Source organism: Stylophora pistillata, chromosome 1, assembly GCF_964205215.1.
Source record: "Stylophora pistillata chromosome 1, jaStyPist1.2, whole genome shotgun sequence".
Classification (NCBI taxonomy): Eukaryota; Metazoa; Cnidaria; class Anthozoa; order Scleractinia; family Pocilloporidae; genus Stylophora; species Stylophora pistillata.
In genome coordinates this window covers 10806848-10825155 of record NC_142519.1, presented here as the reverse complement: position 1 = coordinate 10825155, position 18308 = coordinate 10806848, and the positions used below count along the sequence as shown (strand labels likewise).

Genomic DNA, 18308 nt, shown 5'->3' with positions numbered 1-18308 from the left:
CGGTCCAATATTCAGTAAGTACTGGACCGGGCACTGTCCCGAATGGTCCCGAATGATACCACACTTATGTCCCTTTGAACCTCAGTCGTATAATAAATATTTTGTTATACGACTGAAGTTATACGACTGTCCGTACAAAAAATTAATAAAATTTTTTGTACGGACCTCGCTGCGCTCAGCCCGTACTGTCAAGACCTCGGGCCGATATTCTCCCAGTACGGCCCTCGCGCTTGGTTAATAAGATATATATATTCCTCGTAAAATAACTTGGAATATGAGCTGATGACCAGAGTTAAGTGAACCAATTAAAATACTACATATGCACTATTAGTTAAGTTGAAAATTTAATTTAAAAAAAACTATGTTTTTGAGTTGAATAGAAACGGAAAGTTGCAATTAAACAAAGATTACGACTCTTTAAGTTAAAAAAAATTACAAAAAGGAAAGAAAGTATTGTGGTGATTTTACAGCAAGCAATGTAATAATCCTTAAACACAGATAGCATACACAACTTAATAATAACTTCTCAGTTACTACATTGGTAAAAAGTAGCATAACTAGCATTACCCAATGTTTAAGTTTCATTTTTTATAAAGTAAAAACATCTCTCATATAAGCTTGGGAAACATTTACCAAGTAAAACAACAATTAGAGAGACTTGCTAGACAGCAAGCAGGACTAGCAATAAGTTCTGAAGGATTATCATCACCCATAGCAGTGTAAAATTTGGCCATGTGTGACCTGACAGCAATTGACTTCTTTACCTGTAATTTTGCAACAGGTGTTACAGGTTGCAGCCCTCATTGACAGCCCTCATTGACCACATTCTAAACATCGTGGCATCACATACAGTCATAAGGAGAGAGATCTGTGCTTTGAATTCAAATATTTCACAAAAGGACCTTTTCAATCCAGATCTGGTCTGACCTCTGATAACTCAGCTGTATTTGGCATAATTTATCTTTTAATTGTGCAATACATGCAACTGAACCTCGCCCAATCATGTTAATGTGGTCTTTTGTTATGAATGCATGAGACCTCAAAAGTGACATGGAGGCTACAACTGCAGGCTTATCACTTGTTATCAAAACCAAAATTATGGTATGTCATTTGAGTTACCATAAGTTACATGGCTCTAAAAAAAAGATTGTCCTAACATTGCATTTTAAACAAAGCTAAGAATATTGTCACAATGATAATCACTTTTATTTAAATAAGTGAGTCCATAAAGCTAAAATAAGATAAATGCACTTCTTTGGGTCATACATCCTCAAATTATTTCATGGTGACATATCACAACACTCAGGTGGTCATCTTTCCTTTTCAGTTTTAAAAAGAGCCAGATACATGTATTAGACAACTTTGATCATTTCAGTAAACAGGCCAACAGACAGCTTTTCAGTCTAATTCTTCAACCCCTCAAGAACTACATTAGTTCACACTGGTTAATATTTATTTTTCATCAATTTACACCTGCATCTATAGTACAGTACTCAAATGCCACATACATAGGAACATTGCTAAAGTCTAATTACCAGCTTTAATAGAAGTGACAGGCAATTGGTACTGAGAGAGAGAAAATAATTGATGTAAGGAATACTGAACTAATTCATTCAATTCCACACTACACATTGTAAAGATCTGTAGTTTTCAGGACTATCAAACATGACTTCAGACCACTTCCTCCTTGCAAAACATTACCCCCTCACTATCAACTGTTTATAAACTAACCTTTACTTTACCTAAAGCTCTATATTACAGAGACAAGGAAGAATACTTATTGATTTTGCAACCACAGTTTGCACATAATAAGCTCTATGATCCCCCTCCACCACAACAGCCGCCACTGCTCTGTCGCTGGGGTTGTTCATCAACTATAACCACATTCTTCCGCCTGCTAGTCCCTTTGTCAGGTATTCCATCACGATTGCCCTCACTTTTTTCTTGTCTCTCCAACATCTCTTTGAGGAAAAACATAACAGATATCACCAATTGCAATGTGCTCTTAGTGCAATAACTAAAGTTAACTTAACTGATAACTGCCATAGTATAACCACGATGGAATCCACCGAGTATTTTGCAAGAACTTTTTTCCCAAGTATATTACAAAGCAGTGACAAATTTTTAATTTAAGGAAATTTTGTCTACTGGTATTTTTTTCAATGGAGGGTAACATTAAAAGAGGGGTTATCACATTTTCAGCAAAGATAAATACCAGAGAGGCAAGAATTGACCAAAACAGGACAAAAAAAGGTGACTCATGGAGAAGATGGTCACCAACTTTTTCAGTTACAATTTTCCAGATACACAAACCACCCTGAACAAACAGCAAACTATTTGTGAAGGGTTTTAAGGAGGATTTCATCGCGTGGCTAGAAAAATATAAAATAACACTTACGTTTTGCAAGCTCAAAGAACATTTCTTCTACACCTTTGTTAAGTTTTGCTGATGTATGGAAGTGCTTTGCCCCTACTGTCTTAGCATACCTGGAATTGTAATGAACGAGTATCTGATTTAGAACACCTGTTTATCATGATCTAGGACCAAGTTATTAAATGCTCACCATTCAGTTTCCAAGATAACTTTCATATTCATGGCTATTTAATATTAAGTTTCCTAACTAAGGGTGTGGCTTGTCTGCGATTGCAGCTTACTGTATTTACTTGTGTGTAGGTCAACCTTTTGCGACCAAAAAATCTGCCCAAGAATTCACCCTTGCCTTGTACATGAGTTGTACACAAAGACCTGACCCAAGCAATCCAAGAAATTAGCATAACAATTGTGTGGAGTCCTTTAGGAAAACCGAGTTTACCAATCCAGTTCTAATTGTGCTTGAGTTTTGTCAGTTTTCAGCACATTCTTCATCAACAAAAAAGTTTGAAATAATAAATTTTAACCAGCTTAAACACAAACCTACTGGAGCTGATTCCTATTGTCCTCTGATCTGTAGAGTAGACATTTTTTCTTGCAGCTTCAAATGTTCGTTTTCATTGAATGATTACAGTAGCTTAGTGACCTGGCAAATGGAGTGTCTACAGTATGCTGACTTTTGTTTTTAAGAATGTAATAAAAGCAACAAGGAACTTAGAGATAACAAACTTACGCTTCTGCCTCTGACGCCTCCACATGTCTGTCTTTTTCAAGGTCAATTTTGTTTCCTATTATAGACAATTATTGAATATCTAAATATGGCTTATCAAAAGAAGTGATGTCTATCTTAACAGACAAGAACTACAAGTGGACATTATTACCTGCAATGCAGAGTGCAATATCTTCCCCTAACATTTTCTTTAGTTCCTTGACCCAATTTTTCACCTGTTTTAATAAGGAAAATATACAGCTGAGGAAATAAATTTTAATGCTAAAATGTTTAATAAACTGTCCACTTACAACAGTCAAGTAACATAGTGACTTCTATTACCTTGAAAAAGGAATCTTCATCTGTTATATCATAAACTAGAATTGCACCATTACTGCAAAAAATGAAAAAAAAAAAATCAATTCAATTTAGCCTAACAATAACTTCATGATAAAATAATGAGCTGAATTCATACATGCATTCTGATTAATTCTTGTGATCTTTTAAAGGACAGATGCTTAGATGATGTCACCAATAACAATATTTTACTATCAAAAACAAAAAGATTTTATGTGGCCATGGGTCTGTTTAGTAAGAGATCCCAGACAACATCAACATTTGATTAAAGATGAATAACCTTCATGGCTGCATCTTGTATGCCACTTCCTTGTTCTTACTACATTTTGACATCCTCTGTGGTCTATTAAAGACCAGACACCCCACAAAAAACATGGAAGCTACTTGTTGAATAAAGCACACAACAGAACACTATGAGAGTATGTTCCCACCTATCTCTGTAGTAAATTGGTCCTAAAGCATGAAATCTTTCTTGACCTGCTGTGTCCTGTAAATAGAAAATTTTCTGACTGAGAAATTTATTTAAGATGACAAGTCATTATGTCGTGGCATTAAAAAAATAAATAAATGTTAAATATTGTAGTCTGAAGCCTATTCTGGCTTTAGACATAGTCTCTCTTTAGACTTTTATTTTTATTTTTCTCTGGAGTTTTGCAATAACTAGAAATTTCTCTTTAAACTTGCAATAATAAATAAATTGGGTCAATTCATAGTAATGCAAACTCTTTTTATCAATAAGCAGTGTGGTAACTTTGAATCAATATACCGGTACTCACCCATATTGCAATGTTCACTCTTTGACCATCTATATTTAATCTTTTATTTAAGAATGACGCCTGAAAAGAAACAAGGAGACTTTTTCACTTCACTTATTACAATGCACACCCTATAAAGGTTAATTACATGTGCCTGATTTCATTCTGAAGTTGAATGCAGTCAATAAAAATAATAATAACAACTAAAACATGGTCTTGATAGTCTGATCATCTGAGAGAGAGAAGTCTTCATTGTAAGTCAGTTCTGATTTAATAGTTTTGAGGAGTGTGAGGTCCTTCAGTTTGGTATGTTTGTGTAAACATCATGAACTGGTTGGATACATGTTGAAGGGAATCATTGAACAGGATTTCCAGGGTAAGATGTTTTTAAGTTGGTAGGTTAAACATTGTGAAGAGTCCCAGTCAATGGTGTGGTTTGTAACTCAATTGTGTTCAGCAGTTTGGTTGCTGAGGTTTAACATCAACAACCGAATGACTGTACACCAACAGTTGCAGTTTTGAGGGAACAAGGAATGGCTATACCCTACACCCACAGCGTGTAAAAACAACACAGTACCACGTGTGTCCAGGCCTTTCATAGCTCAACCCTTTAAATATGCTCCATGTACTTTTACCATTCAAATTAAAGGGATGTAGGTTGGAAAGTGTGACATCTGCCTTAAGACTTTCTTTAATTCCTAAAACTTTTTCTCAAATGTTTACATGTCTGAAGTGTTTAAGATTTTTTGCCTCGTCTATGGACAAAATTCATGAAATGTTCAAACTTAATATTTTCCATTGTGTTATCAAACAATTAGAATTTTTTGTGTACAACATACATACTCAAAAATGAAGTTGTTAACACAAAGAGATAGTCAAGAAAATCAATCACTGGTGCACAAAATTCCTTTACATCCCTAAATGAAATATATTTAGGCAGCCAGGTAACTCAGTCGTCTCGTGTTCTGTCTTTAACTGATGTAAGTCCAAACAAGACATGTACAGTGACATCCGGTTGTGTTTCAGTTTTGTCGTCCCAACTTCTTTTTTAACTAGATCAAAGCAAACCCCTCCATGTCTATTTCTTACTTGTATTCAAATTAACTTCTGGCGGGAATAATGCACGAAATGTACAGAACTATTCGGATCTATGTAATCGTCTATTTTAGAATAGTATACGTTTTGTACGAAGTCTATATGAGGTGTTAATATAAATCATGATCACTTTAGTACGAAGTTTTGAATCATTCTTTAGTTCAGACATTTTTCAATTTCATCGTATGGCCAAATAATCTAATATCCTCGATTACCCAAATATTTCTTAAACAGATACTTCGAAACCATTAACACAAATACATTGTCTATTAAGTTCTGATAGCAGAAACCGTGTGAAGCAATAGACCGGTTTCCAGTCTGGCTCGACTGGCTATGATGAAGTAATTCTTCAGTTTATGCCCATTTTCCGAATCCCATATACCGTTTCATGTAATGGCACTGAGCCAGGTTTACTTCTCGCCTAGCACGACTATGACTTACTTGCAGGGTTGTTAAATGCTTATCGTTAAACTTGTCTTGTACGTATCGGAGCATAAGGGAGGTCTTCCCAACGCAGCCCTCCCCTAGCAAAACCACTTTGAATTGGTTTTTCCGCGATGCTGAAGCCATCCCCACGATTTGTGATCTCGATAAAACCTAACTCTTGATCAGAAGTAAGGTAAAACAGTATTTTATGCTCTTATTACTATGATTTTCACTCAAGTTCCGGACTCCATTTTCTGTTTTACAACTGCCGAAATTATCCTCGTGACACTGACGTCACTTATCGATGTTTGCGGAAGTATATTCGGAAAAACTCGAGTACACTTCGTAACTCTCCGGAGTACTGTTGGTATATTCCGATTCACCTTAAATGAGTGATAATGTGAGTGTAACCCAAGGTGAACGCAGGCTCAACAGCGTTGGAAACTTCAAATTTTCAGAAGTCACACGTGTTTATGTAAAATTGTACAAAAATGGTAATTCTACTTTATTTCCTTTACTCAAATCTGTACCCAAAATGAAAAAATATAAAAGCTCATTCATGTATATGACTTTTCTTTTTTCAGGTCTCGCTCAACCCAGTTCAGATTCTCAACCAAGGTGCCGAGGAAGAGAGAGCCGAGACAGCTCGCCTTGTAAGCATAGAAGAAATTTCGATTTCATAATTTGTCTTTCTTGCGTTAGATTGTTCGCCAAGTGTACTCCAGTTCTGTCATGTGGCTACTTATCTGCTGCTTAGAGTCTGCTTTTGAAATCACGAATCTTAAGGTTGCGTCTGATTTAAGTTATCTTTCGCATGAAGCCATAAACCTGTCAAATCAAATGTGTAGGCACACCCAGCGTTTGATGATTTACAATCGTGTTGACCAGTGGATGAGGCAGCAGATTGTGTACAATTTCTTTGCTTATTTCCAGTCGTCATTTGTTGGTGCCATAGCTATAGGAGATCTAGTCAAGAGCACTCTTGGTCCGAAAGGAATGGTAAAGTATACTGCATGCTTTTGCAATCTGTGTTTCCCATGCTTATACCTTGATCATCGTGTTATTTTCTCTGCTTGTTACAACAAGTTGTGAGTTTGGAACATCCCCTGCTGATAAACAAAACTTGTAAACAGAGAGGACCAGTGGTGACATGCCATCTTGTGACAGTTATCCTTAATTGTGCTTCGTGAAGTTTGGATATCTTTTGTCTTTCTATTGGTTATTTATTCAGTTCCTCTCTTCATATTTCCGCATTAACCTCTAAAAAAATAGGTATGCAATGCGTACATGTGTCTACTGCAATACTGAGTAGATGTTTGAAAGTCTACATCTACATCTACATTTATTAGTCTTGCAAAGGGGGGCCATCACGCAAGACATAAAATAACAATAATAAATAACAAAATGAGATAAAAAATGTAAAAATAAATGATATATATATATATATACATATGTTAAAGGTTAAATTCCCCTAATTGCATCTTTAAAATTAATTTATCAATTCCTAAAACACTATTTGGTAAGGAGTTCCAGTCTCTGATTGTTCTACAATAAAATGAATTCTTATACGTTTCAGTGTTCGGTTTTATTTCTATGTATTTATCCTTATGATATGATCTTAATTGATGGTTTTTCTTCTTGATATAATTTGGGAGTTCCATCTGGACTTCGCCATGGAGAATCTTGTAGAACATGGTTAAACGTGCAGACTTTCTTCTTTTCTGTAATGGAGGCCAGTCCAAATCACAATTAGGGATGGTGTTACTTCTCTGTTTGGTGTTGCTAATCAGTTTGGATCTTGCAAATTACTTGTGAGACAATGACATGTATGGTAAATGGTTGGAAAGAAATACTATGTCACGTGCTATTAACATAAATGTGACCTCTCACGCGAAAACGTTCCTAACGGTAGCCGTTCAAACAGTGAACGGAACGGCAAGCGAACGGGTGACGAACGGCTTGGAAAGCCGTTCGAAACGGATACTATGAATGGATGAACGGCTAATTAAAATTTTCGAACGGATGATGTCAAACAGATGAACAGCTAGTGAAAAAATTCGAACGGACAAGGTCGAACGGGTGAACGGCTAATTAAAATTTTCGAACGGATGAGGTCGAATGGATGAACGGCTAATTAAAATTTTCGAACGGATGAACGGCTAATGAAAATTATCGAAGGGATGAACGGCTAATTTTTCGAACACAGAGATGAGCCTCACAGATGAGATCAAATGGATAAACGGCTAAGCGGTCGAACAAGTGATGGCCTGTAGAAATTATTTGAACAGATGGTTTCGTCAAAATGAATGCTGACACAGGCGTCCCAAGCTCTTGTCTTGAGCCAAAGCGAAGGATTATTTCATGAAAGCATCACGCGTTGGGTGACGCGGTGTTAAGTAACGCGAGGTATTTGACACAATCTGTGAAAAGATAACTTGAAACGAGTTGAAACTCAATCGTTTCAATAACTCGACTTCGCTTTCGGCGCATTCAAATGGATTATAATTAATATTTTTATCATTGAATTCGACCGATTAAGATAATGTACAACCAAGGAACTTGCACGCGAAAAGCATAGTTCTCAACTTCAATGGGTTTAAATTTAAATAATCCCAGCTTCCCTGTCACTCCATCAAAAATGTGTTGCCTTGGTCACTGCTAACAACTTGTGTCAATTACCGCCATTTCACACAATCACAAAATGGAGAATTCAACGAGAGAAGATATGGATTACGATCACACCGAAAATGTTTCTACCATCGTTGCCAAAGTGCGAAGTGAACGCCTGATAAATTTTCTCGAACGGATAGCTCGAACTGTTCGAACGGATGATGAATATTCAAGAACGGGTAGCTGGAGGCGTTCGAACGGATTATGAATATTCAAGAACGGATAGCTAGAGGTGTTCGAACGGATGATGAAGTTTCTTAAATGGATAGCTCGAACGGCTCGAACGGATGATGAATATTCAAGAACGGATAGCTTGAGTCATTCAAACGGCATGCCAAACCAGTCGAACGGCCGATGAATGGCTGGTGAACGGCTATCCGTTTAAGAATGGCTAACCATTCGGAACGTTTTCCCGTGAGAGGTCACAAATACTGTGTTTTGTGGAATTTGTTATTTATTATTATTTTTTTAAGTACTGTGTTTGATTTACTTCACAGGACAAAGTTCTGCAGTCTTTTAGCAAGGCTGAAGAAATTCAAGTTACAAATGATGGAGCAACAATCCTAAAATCTATTGGAGTTGATAATCCAGCTGCAAAAATTCTTGTGGGTAAGCAAGATAGTTCTATATTAATGCCTATTCAAGAAGAAAGGCTGATAGTTTCTAAAGAAACTATTTGGGGCTGCGTTGGTGGGGTAACGAAATAATTTGGATCTATCAACAAAGTTGAAATGGCCACCGTAACGATTTCAAAAGCTGACGTTGCAGTTGTAAAAGAAGGTTGCAGTTGTAAAATTCATGTGATATCATAGAATAGAAATGATTGTTACACTACTTGCAAAGATATGCATGCACTTAGGCATAATACCGAATTCTGATTGTAATGTGTGGCTCATTTGTTAAAAGAAGACAAGTGACCTGACCCCAAACCGCAACTCCGGGGACGAGGGGTTTTACTATGCCCAGTTGATGGAATGCCTGTCCATAGCATTGCATCCTGCCCACATATTGAAGTTATGTATCACCTCTTGTCGGCTTATAAAATCGGAAAATTTCAATGTGTTTTTTGCAAGTTATCTTACATGTTTCTTTTGTTTACTGTAGAATTATCAAAAGTTCAAGATAATGAAGTTGGGGATGGCACAACCAGTGTGACAGTCCTGGCTTGTGAACTGCTGCGGGTATGGTTTGCAAGGATATAAATGTTGTAAAAAACTAAGATCATGAACCAGATAAGGTGATCCGATTGACAAAATGACAGTGGTTTCCACTGATTTATACTCATTTATTGACATCGACATTCATCATTACAGTGATCAAAATGTTGTGGACTCATGAGGTTTCCAAGAAATGTATGTTTTTGTGAAAAACAACAACAAGAATGATGACAAAGACATGTAGCTGCCTTCATACATTGATGTTGCTGGAATGTAGATTTTGCTACACTGTAATAATATTTGGCCAATGTTCTATTTCAGGAGGCTGAAAAACTTGTGTCCTGCAAGGTACATCCCCAGATTATTGTGTCTGGTTGGCGGAAAGCAGTATCTGTTGCGCAGAAGGCCTTGGAAGCAGCTGCTGTTGATCACAGCAGTGATGAACAAAAGTTTAAAGAGGACTTGATGAATATTGCAAGAACAACACTCAGTTCAAAAATTTTGGTTCAGCATAGAGATCATTTTGCAACTCTTGCTGTTGAAGCAGTGTTAAGGCTTAAGGTGAAACACATTCTATGATTGTGTTGGAATGAATTCATAGTTGTAACTACTACATGTACTTAAATTTTGATTAAGATGTTTTTTTGTTATTGACTGGGTCACCACTCTAGCATAAAGCGGTGTACAGTTGTTGAAAGTACCTCTGTGCTATTTGGAAAACAGTGTAAATACATTTAAAATTGAATGGATAGAATTAAAGAGTTCTGAATGGTAGGAAGCTAAACAGTGGACAATGGTCGGTCAGTTTATCAGATGCCTGAATTGAAATGATGCTAGATTGTAATAGTTGAAACTCGTCATATTTCATAAATAAGTAAATTGTATCAAGTGATGTGCATAGATTGCTTGTACTTGTAGTGTTGTGGTAAATTGATTGGTCATGATAAGATCATTTTTTAGGATTTCTTAACAATGTTTATTACACGACTCGGACAGTCAGAGGGCCAATAATTAAAATCAACTAATCAAAATGCTCTATTGCCGGTCCAATATTCTCCAGTATTGGACCAGGCACTGTCCCGAATGGTCCCGAATGATACCGCACTTGTGTCCCTTTGAACTTCAGTCATATAATAAATCTCTTATTAACCAAGCTTGCTCGGGACCGTACTGGAAGAATATCAGCCCTTGGTCTTTATTGTACGGACCGAGCTGCGCTCGGTCCGTACTGTCAAGACCTCAGGCCAATATTCTCCCAATACGGCCCTCGCGCTTGGTTAATAAGATATATTTATTGATGAGTGTTTCTATTTGAAATGATATATATATGGTTTGAGGTAGATGGTGGTCTGGTTTTTCTTAAAATTTCAGGGCAGTGGAAACTTGGATGCCATTCAGATTATCAAAAAACTTGGTGGAAACCTGGTTGACTCATACTTGGATGAAGGTATGCGGTAGTCAATAACATGTCAAGCTTGATAAGTGATGAAAATTGTGGCAGTGAATCAAAGGTTTTTACGAATACAAAGTTACATTATTCACCATTATAACAGGATTTTTGCTCGACAAGAAGATTGGTGTAAATCAACCAAAAAGAATAGAAAATGCAAAGATCCTTATTGCAAACACACCAATGGATGCAGATAAAATCAAGGTGAGTTATTGAAATATTTTTTTGGAAAAATGTAGAATTAATGAGCTTTTGGGAAGAGGTTTGTCGTTGTGTGTACCAATGTGAACTATTTAGTTGTCTTCCAACAGGTATTTGGTTCCCGAGTGAGGGTGGAATCAACTGCAAAGATAGCAGAATTAGAGCTTGCTGAAAAGGTTAGTTTTGTGTTTGGTGGTCCAGTTTTTGCATGGATGACTGTAGTGATCTTTCCATGTACTGTGTTTATTTATTTTTTTTTAATATTTCAGAGTTCAAATATTGTGACTGAATTTTTATAAATATATTGAATGGAGATTGTTGAGATGACATGTTGCTATTTGCTCTTCAGCATAAGATGAAAGAAAAAGTGGACATGATTCTCAAGCATGATATTTCTTGTTTTATTAATAGGTGAGCATACACATGTACAAAAGAACATATACAGCCAGTTTTTATGGATTGTTAGTTTTAGTATAATGCAAAACTGTTACAAACTTTCCGTTGAAGAGAGCGAAAGTGATAACTAGTATGAAAGATGAACTTATTGAGTTTCCTTTTTCTTAGACAACTTATCTATAACTATCCAGAGCAGTTATTTGCTGATGCTGGTGTCATGGCAATTGAACATGCTGACTTTGAAGGTGTTGAGAGATTAGCCTTGGTATTAGGTAGGAAAACCTCAGTAATTTCTTTTGTTAAACTGTTACTGCTTCTCTTGTGCTGTACCGGAAAACTACAGAAGTCAATTTATAAATTGTCAAGGAAATTTTATGGGTGATTTATTTTTCAATATGTTTTTAGGTGGAGAAATTGTATCAACATTTGGCCGTCCAGAGCTTGTGATGCTTGGCGAGTGTAAAGTGATTGAGGAGGTTATGATTGGTGAGGACCAGGTAAGATTTGTTGATCTGGCTCTGGTTGTTCGAAGGACAACAACAACAACATTGACTTTATTTTTTTAAAATGAAAGAAATAAAGGCTTTTGTAGCCCGCAGTTAGCAAAGCTATTCTAGGCGGGCTACCTAAACAGACACTGTATAGGCTCACACACACACACACACACGCACGCACACACACACGCAACAATGAAATAAATAAATAAATGAGCAAATAAAAATAAATAATAAATAATAGTAGTAATAATCATGTTAAAGGTTTTAACTGAGCCAGTCACACAAGGGAGTTTTTAACAGGTCAAAGAGAAAGCTAATCAGTTGAAATACAAATATAAGCTAGAAAGGTCAAGGTAGCGCAAGTCAACATTCATCTCCTCAATTTCAAGAATTTTCAAAAGCAAGTGAGTTAGCTCACGTTTAAAAGGTGCTTTCTTTAGCTTACGAATTTCAGGGGGGATGCCATTCCATATTTTCGCACCAACTCTAGAAAAGGAAAACAACTGATGATTTGTTCTCGCCTGTTTTATATAAAAGCTTCCAGCTACTGAGAAACGAGTAGAGTAGGAATGAACCTGTTCAGAGTGAGTAAAAAGTTCAGAAATATTGAGAGGAGCACAGCGATTTTTGATGTCATGTAACAGAGAGGCAACCAATTTGAAGTAAAGCATTTTTATCGGTAGAATTCCCGAACGACTAAAAAGAGGAGCACTGTGAGATGTATAATCGGAAAAGTGCATTAGACGAAGAACCCGCTTTTGTAAAATGACGATTTTGTTTAGATGAGTATTGGCGGCTTGGCCCCAAGCAACGAGACCATAGGAAATATACGGTTCAATGAGCGAGCGGTAAATGTTTGTAAGAGTAGTGAGCGGTACCAAGTGTCTTAGCCTTGCAACAATACCGATACCTTTGCTTATTTTCGTGGAAATGTAGTTAATATGATGCTTCCAGGAGAGATTACCGTCAATGAGAACACCTAGGTATTTAACATATGTCTTACGTTCAAGAGATACCAATTGCTCCGAGTTATTATCAAGTATTTTAAGGTTTACTTCTCGGTATAGTTTGTGTTGATAAGGATGAAAAATAACGAAATTAGATTTGGATACGTTAAGAGATAATTTATTTGAATTCAGCCATTCACACAACTTTAATATCTCTTCATTGACGACAACTTCAAGTTTCTTTAGATCTTTTTCTGCATATAGTAAATTGGTATCATCAGCAAATAGGTAAAAGTCAAACTTTTTAGAGGAACGATGCATATCATTGACATAAATTAAGAAAAGAAGCGGACCAAGTATAGAACCTTGAGGGACTCCACACACTATTCTCTCTTTGCTAGAGACAATAGAACCGATTTGGGTTGATTGCATCCTGACAGACAAGTATGATGAGAACCAGTCATTAATCAATCCTCTAATTCCATAATGGTGTAATTTATGCAACAAAATCGAATGATCAACTGTGTCGAAGGCCTTTTTCAAGTCAATGAAAATGCCACAGGAATGTAATTTTTTATCAATGTTGTTTTGAATTGTATTTAGAATATCCAGAATTGCATGTTGAGTTGAGCAGTTCTCTCTAAATCCATATTGCGATGTGAAAAATATATCATTTTTATTTATAAAAGATTTTAGGCGTTTGTACATTAGTTTTTCGAATATTCGATTAAACACGGACAGTAACGATATTGGGCGATAATTGTTTGGGTCAGTTTCATCATCCGCTTTATAAATTGGAATTACTACAGCATGCTTTAATTTGTGGGGATAGATACCAGTTGAAATGGACATGTTCATTAGTTCAGCTAGGGTATGAGATAAAGCTTGACGTGCGGACTTCAAAAGACGAACTGGACATGAATAAAGTCCGTAGGCTTTTTTTGATTGAGTACTCAAAATTTCCATTTCAATTTCAGTAGAAGTGACAGCGTCAAAGAAGAAAGAATTGGTGTAATTTGAATTCCCTAGGTAATCCTTAAAGTCCCTGGTGGATAATGGTATGCTATTTGCAAGTTTAGGTCCGACAGATGCGAAATGATAATTCAGTGCATTAGCTATTTCTGATTGGTTTTGTGTTGTACCCCGGTTGTCTGGAAGCTGGAGCGACGATACGAGCTTAGTCTTTTTGTGCTTATTAATTAAAGTGTTAATCCCCTCCCAAGTTTTTTTCATATTATTTAGGTTGCTACTAAAATAGGATTGATAGTAAAGTCTTTTACTCTGGCGAGTAAGGCTTAAAATTGTGTTCCTGTACAACTTGTATGTAGCCGTGTCACCAGAGTAAAAGAGATCGTTCTTAATTTTTATTGATCTACGTAAACCTCTAGTTATCCACGGTTTAGATAGTTGCTTGGCCTTGCGTTTTGATACAAATTTGAGAGGAGCATGTCTATTAACAATTTTATTCAATCTGTTGTAGAACGAAGAAAAGCGTTTGTCAATAGAGCCATTAGAGATCAAACCGGTCCAGTCAGTTTGAGAAATGTCACTGATAAAGTTTTCTTCCGAGAATCTCGAATAGTCACGGATTTTAGTCCCCTGATAGCGAGATTTTAAAGATGGAGAATGGATGATGCAAAATTGAGAGTAGTGGTCACTTATATCTGACCCAGGCATTGCACAAAGGTTAAACGAAAGGACACACACAAAAAAATACAGAATACAAAAATAAGAAAAAGCAAAGAATATAAAGAAACTTAGCGGAGCTCAAAAATCACAACCGTCTTGACCAACATCCGCTGACCAACCCATCCGCTGACCAAGGATGGATAATGCTATTCACTGGATAAAATCTCTATCCGGATCCGGTAGATAGCGCAGTACGTTTTGTTAACGCTTATCTGCTGGATAGCGATTTATCCGCTGGATAGTGTTATCCGCTCTATGAACAACTGGGCCCAGGTTTTTAGTTGCAAGAAGTCACTTTTTAATACTGTAACAGTCTTTTGAAATGCAAAGTATAATGTGGATCATTTGCTCATAGAAAAAAGAAGATGAATGTAACTCACCCACAATGCCAGAACTAAATGGACTATTATTTGGAACTCACTTGAAATAATGAACTCAATATCAATAAGTAATCTATTTTAGTGTTGTGAATCATCTTGCCTTAAAGCTCACCAACTTACTTCACCTAACTATACATTTGACTGTAAAAAGGATATTTTCATTTGACCATTCAATTGATTCCTCAGAGTTCATTTTTAATAATTTTTGTCAGCCAGCAGCAGAACCATTTTCAGGATATTCTGTCCCTAAACAGTAAAATGAACCTCTCTTTAAATGGAGAAATGAGTATGTCAATCAAGCCTGACAAAAAGTGGACCTTGCGGTCAGTAGTGTTTTTTTCAACAAAAAAGGATGAGCATTATACTCTGTTCCTTACACTTATTTGTTTTATTATTTTATTTTCATCATAGTTGCTCCATTTTTCTGGCTGTAAGCTTAATGAGGCCTGCACCATAGTAATCAGAGGTGCCACCCAGCAGATCCTGGATGAAGCAGATCGGTCGCTTCATGATGCACTGTGTGTTCTCACACAAACTATCAAGGAAACAAGAACAGTGTGTGGAGGAGGTGGGATCAGCTAAGTCATGTATCTTCTGTGCAAAGTCTTTGTTATGGCTTCTTGCGGAGTAAACTAGTCAGTGTAAAAGTTTGCATGGTGCTTGGTTCTACCGGCGCTTGTACACTGTAAATTGTCTGCCCTTGATACTGTGCTGAAAACCACACATAGCCTTCCCATGCCTTCTAGAAATCTTCTCTTAACAAATCTCCAATAAATTTACTGTCCTGACGATAATAGTTTTCTTTAATGATAGCAACATCTTGAAATACTGAAAATAGAGATGGTTTGTCTTCATTGTCTTTGCTTGTTTCAATGGTTGTGTTGCTTAACATAGCTTCTTGTAAGCGTTCGTCTTGGTTTGTGCATCTTGAAAAAACTAGAGCCTTAACTTCTGTCTTTACAATAGACATTTACCTTTCTCTTGCATGTCCTCTTAGGTGCTTCAGAAATGTTGATGGCCAATGCAGTTTCACAGCTGGCTGCAAAGACTCCTGGTAAAGAAGCTGCAGCTTTAGAAGCTTTTGCAGCTGCACTGAGACAGGTAAAATAGATTTACATGTATATAGCTTGATAAAAACTGTATTAGCTGCGAAATATTTCCAAATTCACACTCTTGAAAATGTAGTCTCAAGTAAAAAGTGGTGCATGCAAGGGAATGGTGTTGGTGATTGCGGGGGGGAGGGGGGCGAAGAAACGCGGCGGATTTACGCGTCTGCTCTTTTGCTCGTTTCCGCTGACTCAGAGCCTGTTATAGACTGGTAGGGGTCACGCATAATTTTACGTTACCTCGGTAGCAGAAGCCGCCCTGTAATATCACATCTACCGGTACTTACATTGATATAATGTGCAGTGTGTTCATGTATTGTTCTGTCATTAGCTACCGACCGTCATAGCTGACAATGCAGGTTATGACAGCGCTGATTTGGTCGCAAAACTTCGAGCAGCTCACACAGAAGGAAAGAAAACGTACGGCCTGGGTGAGTAGTACTTGCTTCTGCGTTGAAACGTTCGATAATACACGTACTCTCCCCCTGTTTTTACCTTCATATCATGTCCAGTGACCTAATTTTGTGCAATTGCCCTCTTCCACCTATGGTCAGCAATAGAACTCCCTTTGGTTGTTTATGAATTTCCTCCTGTAGTTGGATTCACAATTGATTGTTAACCTGAGGCGTCTATCAATTTAACCAGAGGGTTCAGTTCTCCTCTAAGCATGGCTGTAGAGTTTAAACGGTGAAACAGCAGATATCAGCTTATTGTCTGGGAGTTAGTGCCTTAGTCAAATTAATTTTTAAACAAGAAACAAAAACCAAAAAAACCGCAGAATTGCAGAATCATCATGTTGCGAACATTAACTCAGCTTCGTCCTTTGAAAATGACCATTTCTACAACGACCAGTAATTTCTATAATTTATAATCACACCGGGGTGTATTCCAGCAAAAGTGGAGCAGAATTATTGAAGAACACAAGCACAGAGTTAGAGAAATTTGTCCTATTGTGTTTCAGACATGAATCAGGGCAGCATCGGGGACATGGCTGAGATGGGTATCACCGAGTCCTACCAGGTCAAGAAACAAGTTCTTGCATCAGCAGCAGAAGCAGCTGAAATGATTGTTAGGGTTGATAACATCGTCAAGGCCGCTCCACGGTAATAACTTGTCCGATTTTCTCCGTTTTTGCCCCGTTAACACTGTCGAAATATTTCCAGTTCATGAAAATGTGTAGTCGAGTTGACGTTTTCTCTCCTCCCGAGTTTGGTCCTGTCACATTGATCGCTGACAGCCGATTACCTCTTTCAGTGTAACATTATGAGTTCGATCTATTTCAGCTAATGAATGGGTCGATTAAAAGTGTTGGAACATAACGATGACTTTGTTCGAGTAAAATGACGATACATCTGAGTTTATTACGTCTTCATGTGGATTTTCTTGTTTTATTCACAGGCCCAGGAGAGATGACCACCCTCATCCATAGATGTTGTACCAAAAAAGAGTCGAATTCCCCCTCCAACTTGACAGAGATGGACTAAATTATATCTGTATGCGCACATGATGATTCTGTTTTTAAAATGGTGCCAACTTGCGACAATGTTGCATCACTGTGTTTAATGTGGGTACAAGAACGCTACTCTGGTGGGACAAACGGCATCTAAAGAAGAGACGTTTCTAGCGGACTGAGTGTATTTTATGTTATTTCTCTTTCTGTGTGAAAGATTCGTATGTTCCTGAACTGTGAATCGTATCATAACATAACCAACTCACTTTCAAATTAGTATGCTCCCTGTTGCTTCTTCACAAAGTAAAGTAGAATATAAAGCAATAAAAATGATAAAAATTCATGGTGAAGATTGTTACTGTAAATGACCCTCCACCCCCCATACTCTGTGGGCATGCGGCGCCTTAACACAGCCTCTTTTTTCTAAGTGTGGCTTGCTTACTGCAAGTCAGTTGAGTGACTGACAGCAGTAAAAAACACGCATATTGCACAGTGCGTCTAAAATTCCGCAAAATCCTTGCCTAGTCCTGCTATGTTTGATTCGTTGCCAATTAAAAAATGTTCGCTGAAACGGGGGTAAACATCCACCACTCATACTGAGGAGAATAACTGTTTCGGTCCACATCAGACATAAACCAAAGGATTTAGTTTA

General features: G+C 37.1%; 2 protein-coding genes across 3 annotated transcripts; one reads left to right on the top strand and one right to left on the bottom strand.

The window, feature by feature from the left end:
- Window positions 1–1182: 1182 nt before the first annotated feature.
- LOC111321977 (ras-related protein Rab-21) lies at window positions 1183–6005 on the bottom strand. The gene is made up of 8 exons (XM_022924998.2): window positions 5729–6005; window positions 4214–4273; window positions 3869–3924; window positions 3423–3474; window positions 3253–3316; window positions 3105–3159; window positions 2399–2487; window positions 1183–1961 (listed from the first exon to the last, which is right to left on the bottom strand). The coding sequence occupies exons 1-8, from the start codon at window positions 5855–5857 to the stop codon at window positions 1816–1818; spliced, it is 651 nt and encodes a 216-aa protein (XP_022780733.1). The 5' UTR covers window positions 5858–6005; the 3' UTR covers window positions 1183–1815.
- A 68-nt stretch (window positions 6006–6073) lies between these two features.
- On the top strand, window positions 6074–17999 carry LOC111321969 (T-complex protein 1 subunit beta). 2 transcript variants are annotated; one of them, XM_022924989.2, is made up of 17 exons: window positions 6074–6207; window positions 6298–6366; window positions 6647–6712; window positions 8881–8992; window positions 9488–9564; window positions 9862–10101; window positions 10912–10987; window positions 11094–11194; window positions 11302–11367; window positions 11541–11602; window positions 11756–11859; window positions 11993–12084; window positions 15512–15668; window positions 16098–16201; window positions 16538–16637; window positions 17168–17309; window positions 17605–17999. In XM_022924989.2, the coding sequence occupies exons 1-17, from the start codon at window positions 6205–6207 to the stop codon at window positions 17633–17635; spliced, it is 1602 nt and encodes a 533-aa protein (XP_022780724.2). In that variant the 5' UTR covers window positions 6074–6204; the 3' UTR covers window positions 17636–17999. The 2 variants fall into 2 exon arrangements, with proteins under 2 accessions (XP_022780724.2, XP_022780725.2); XM_022924990.2 differs by lacking the exons at window positions 6074–6207; window positions 6298–6366; window positions 6647–6712 and adding an exon at window positions 7155–7544.
- Window positions 18000–18308: the final 309 nt, after the last annotated feature.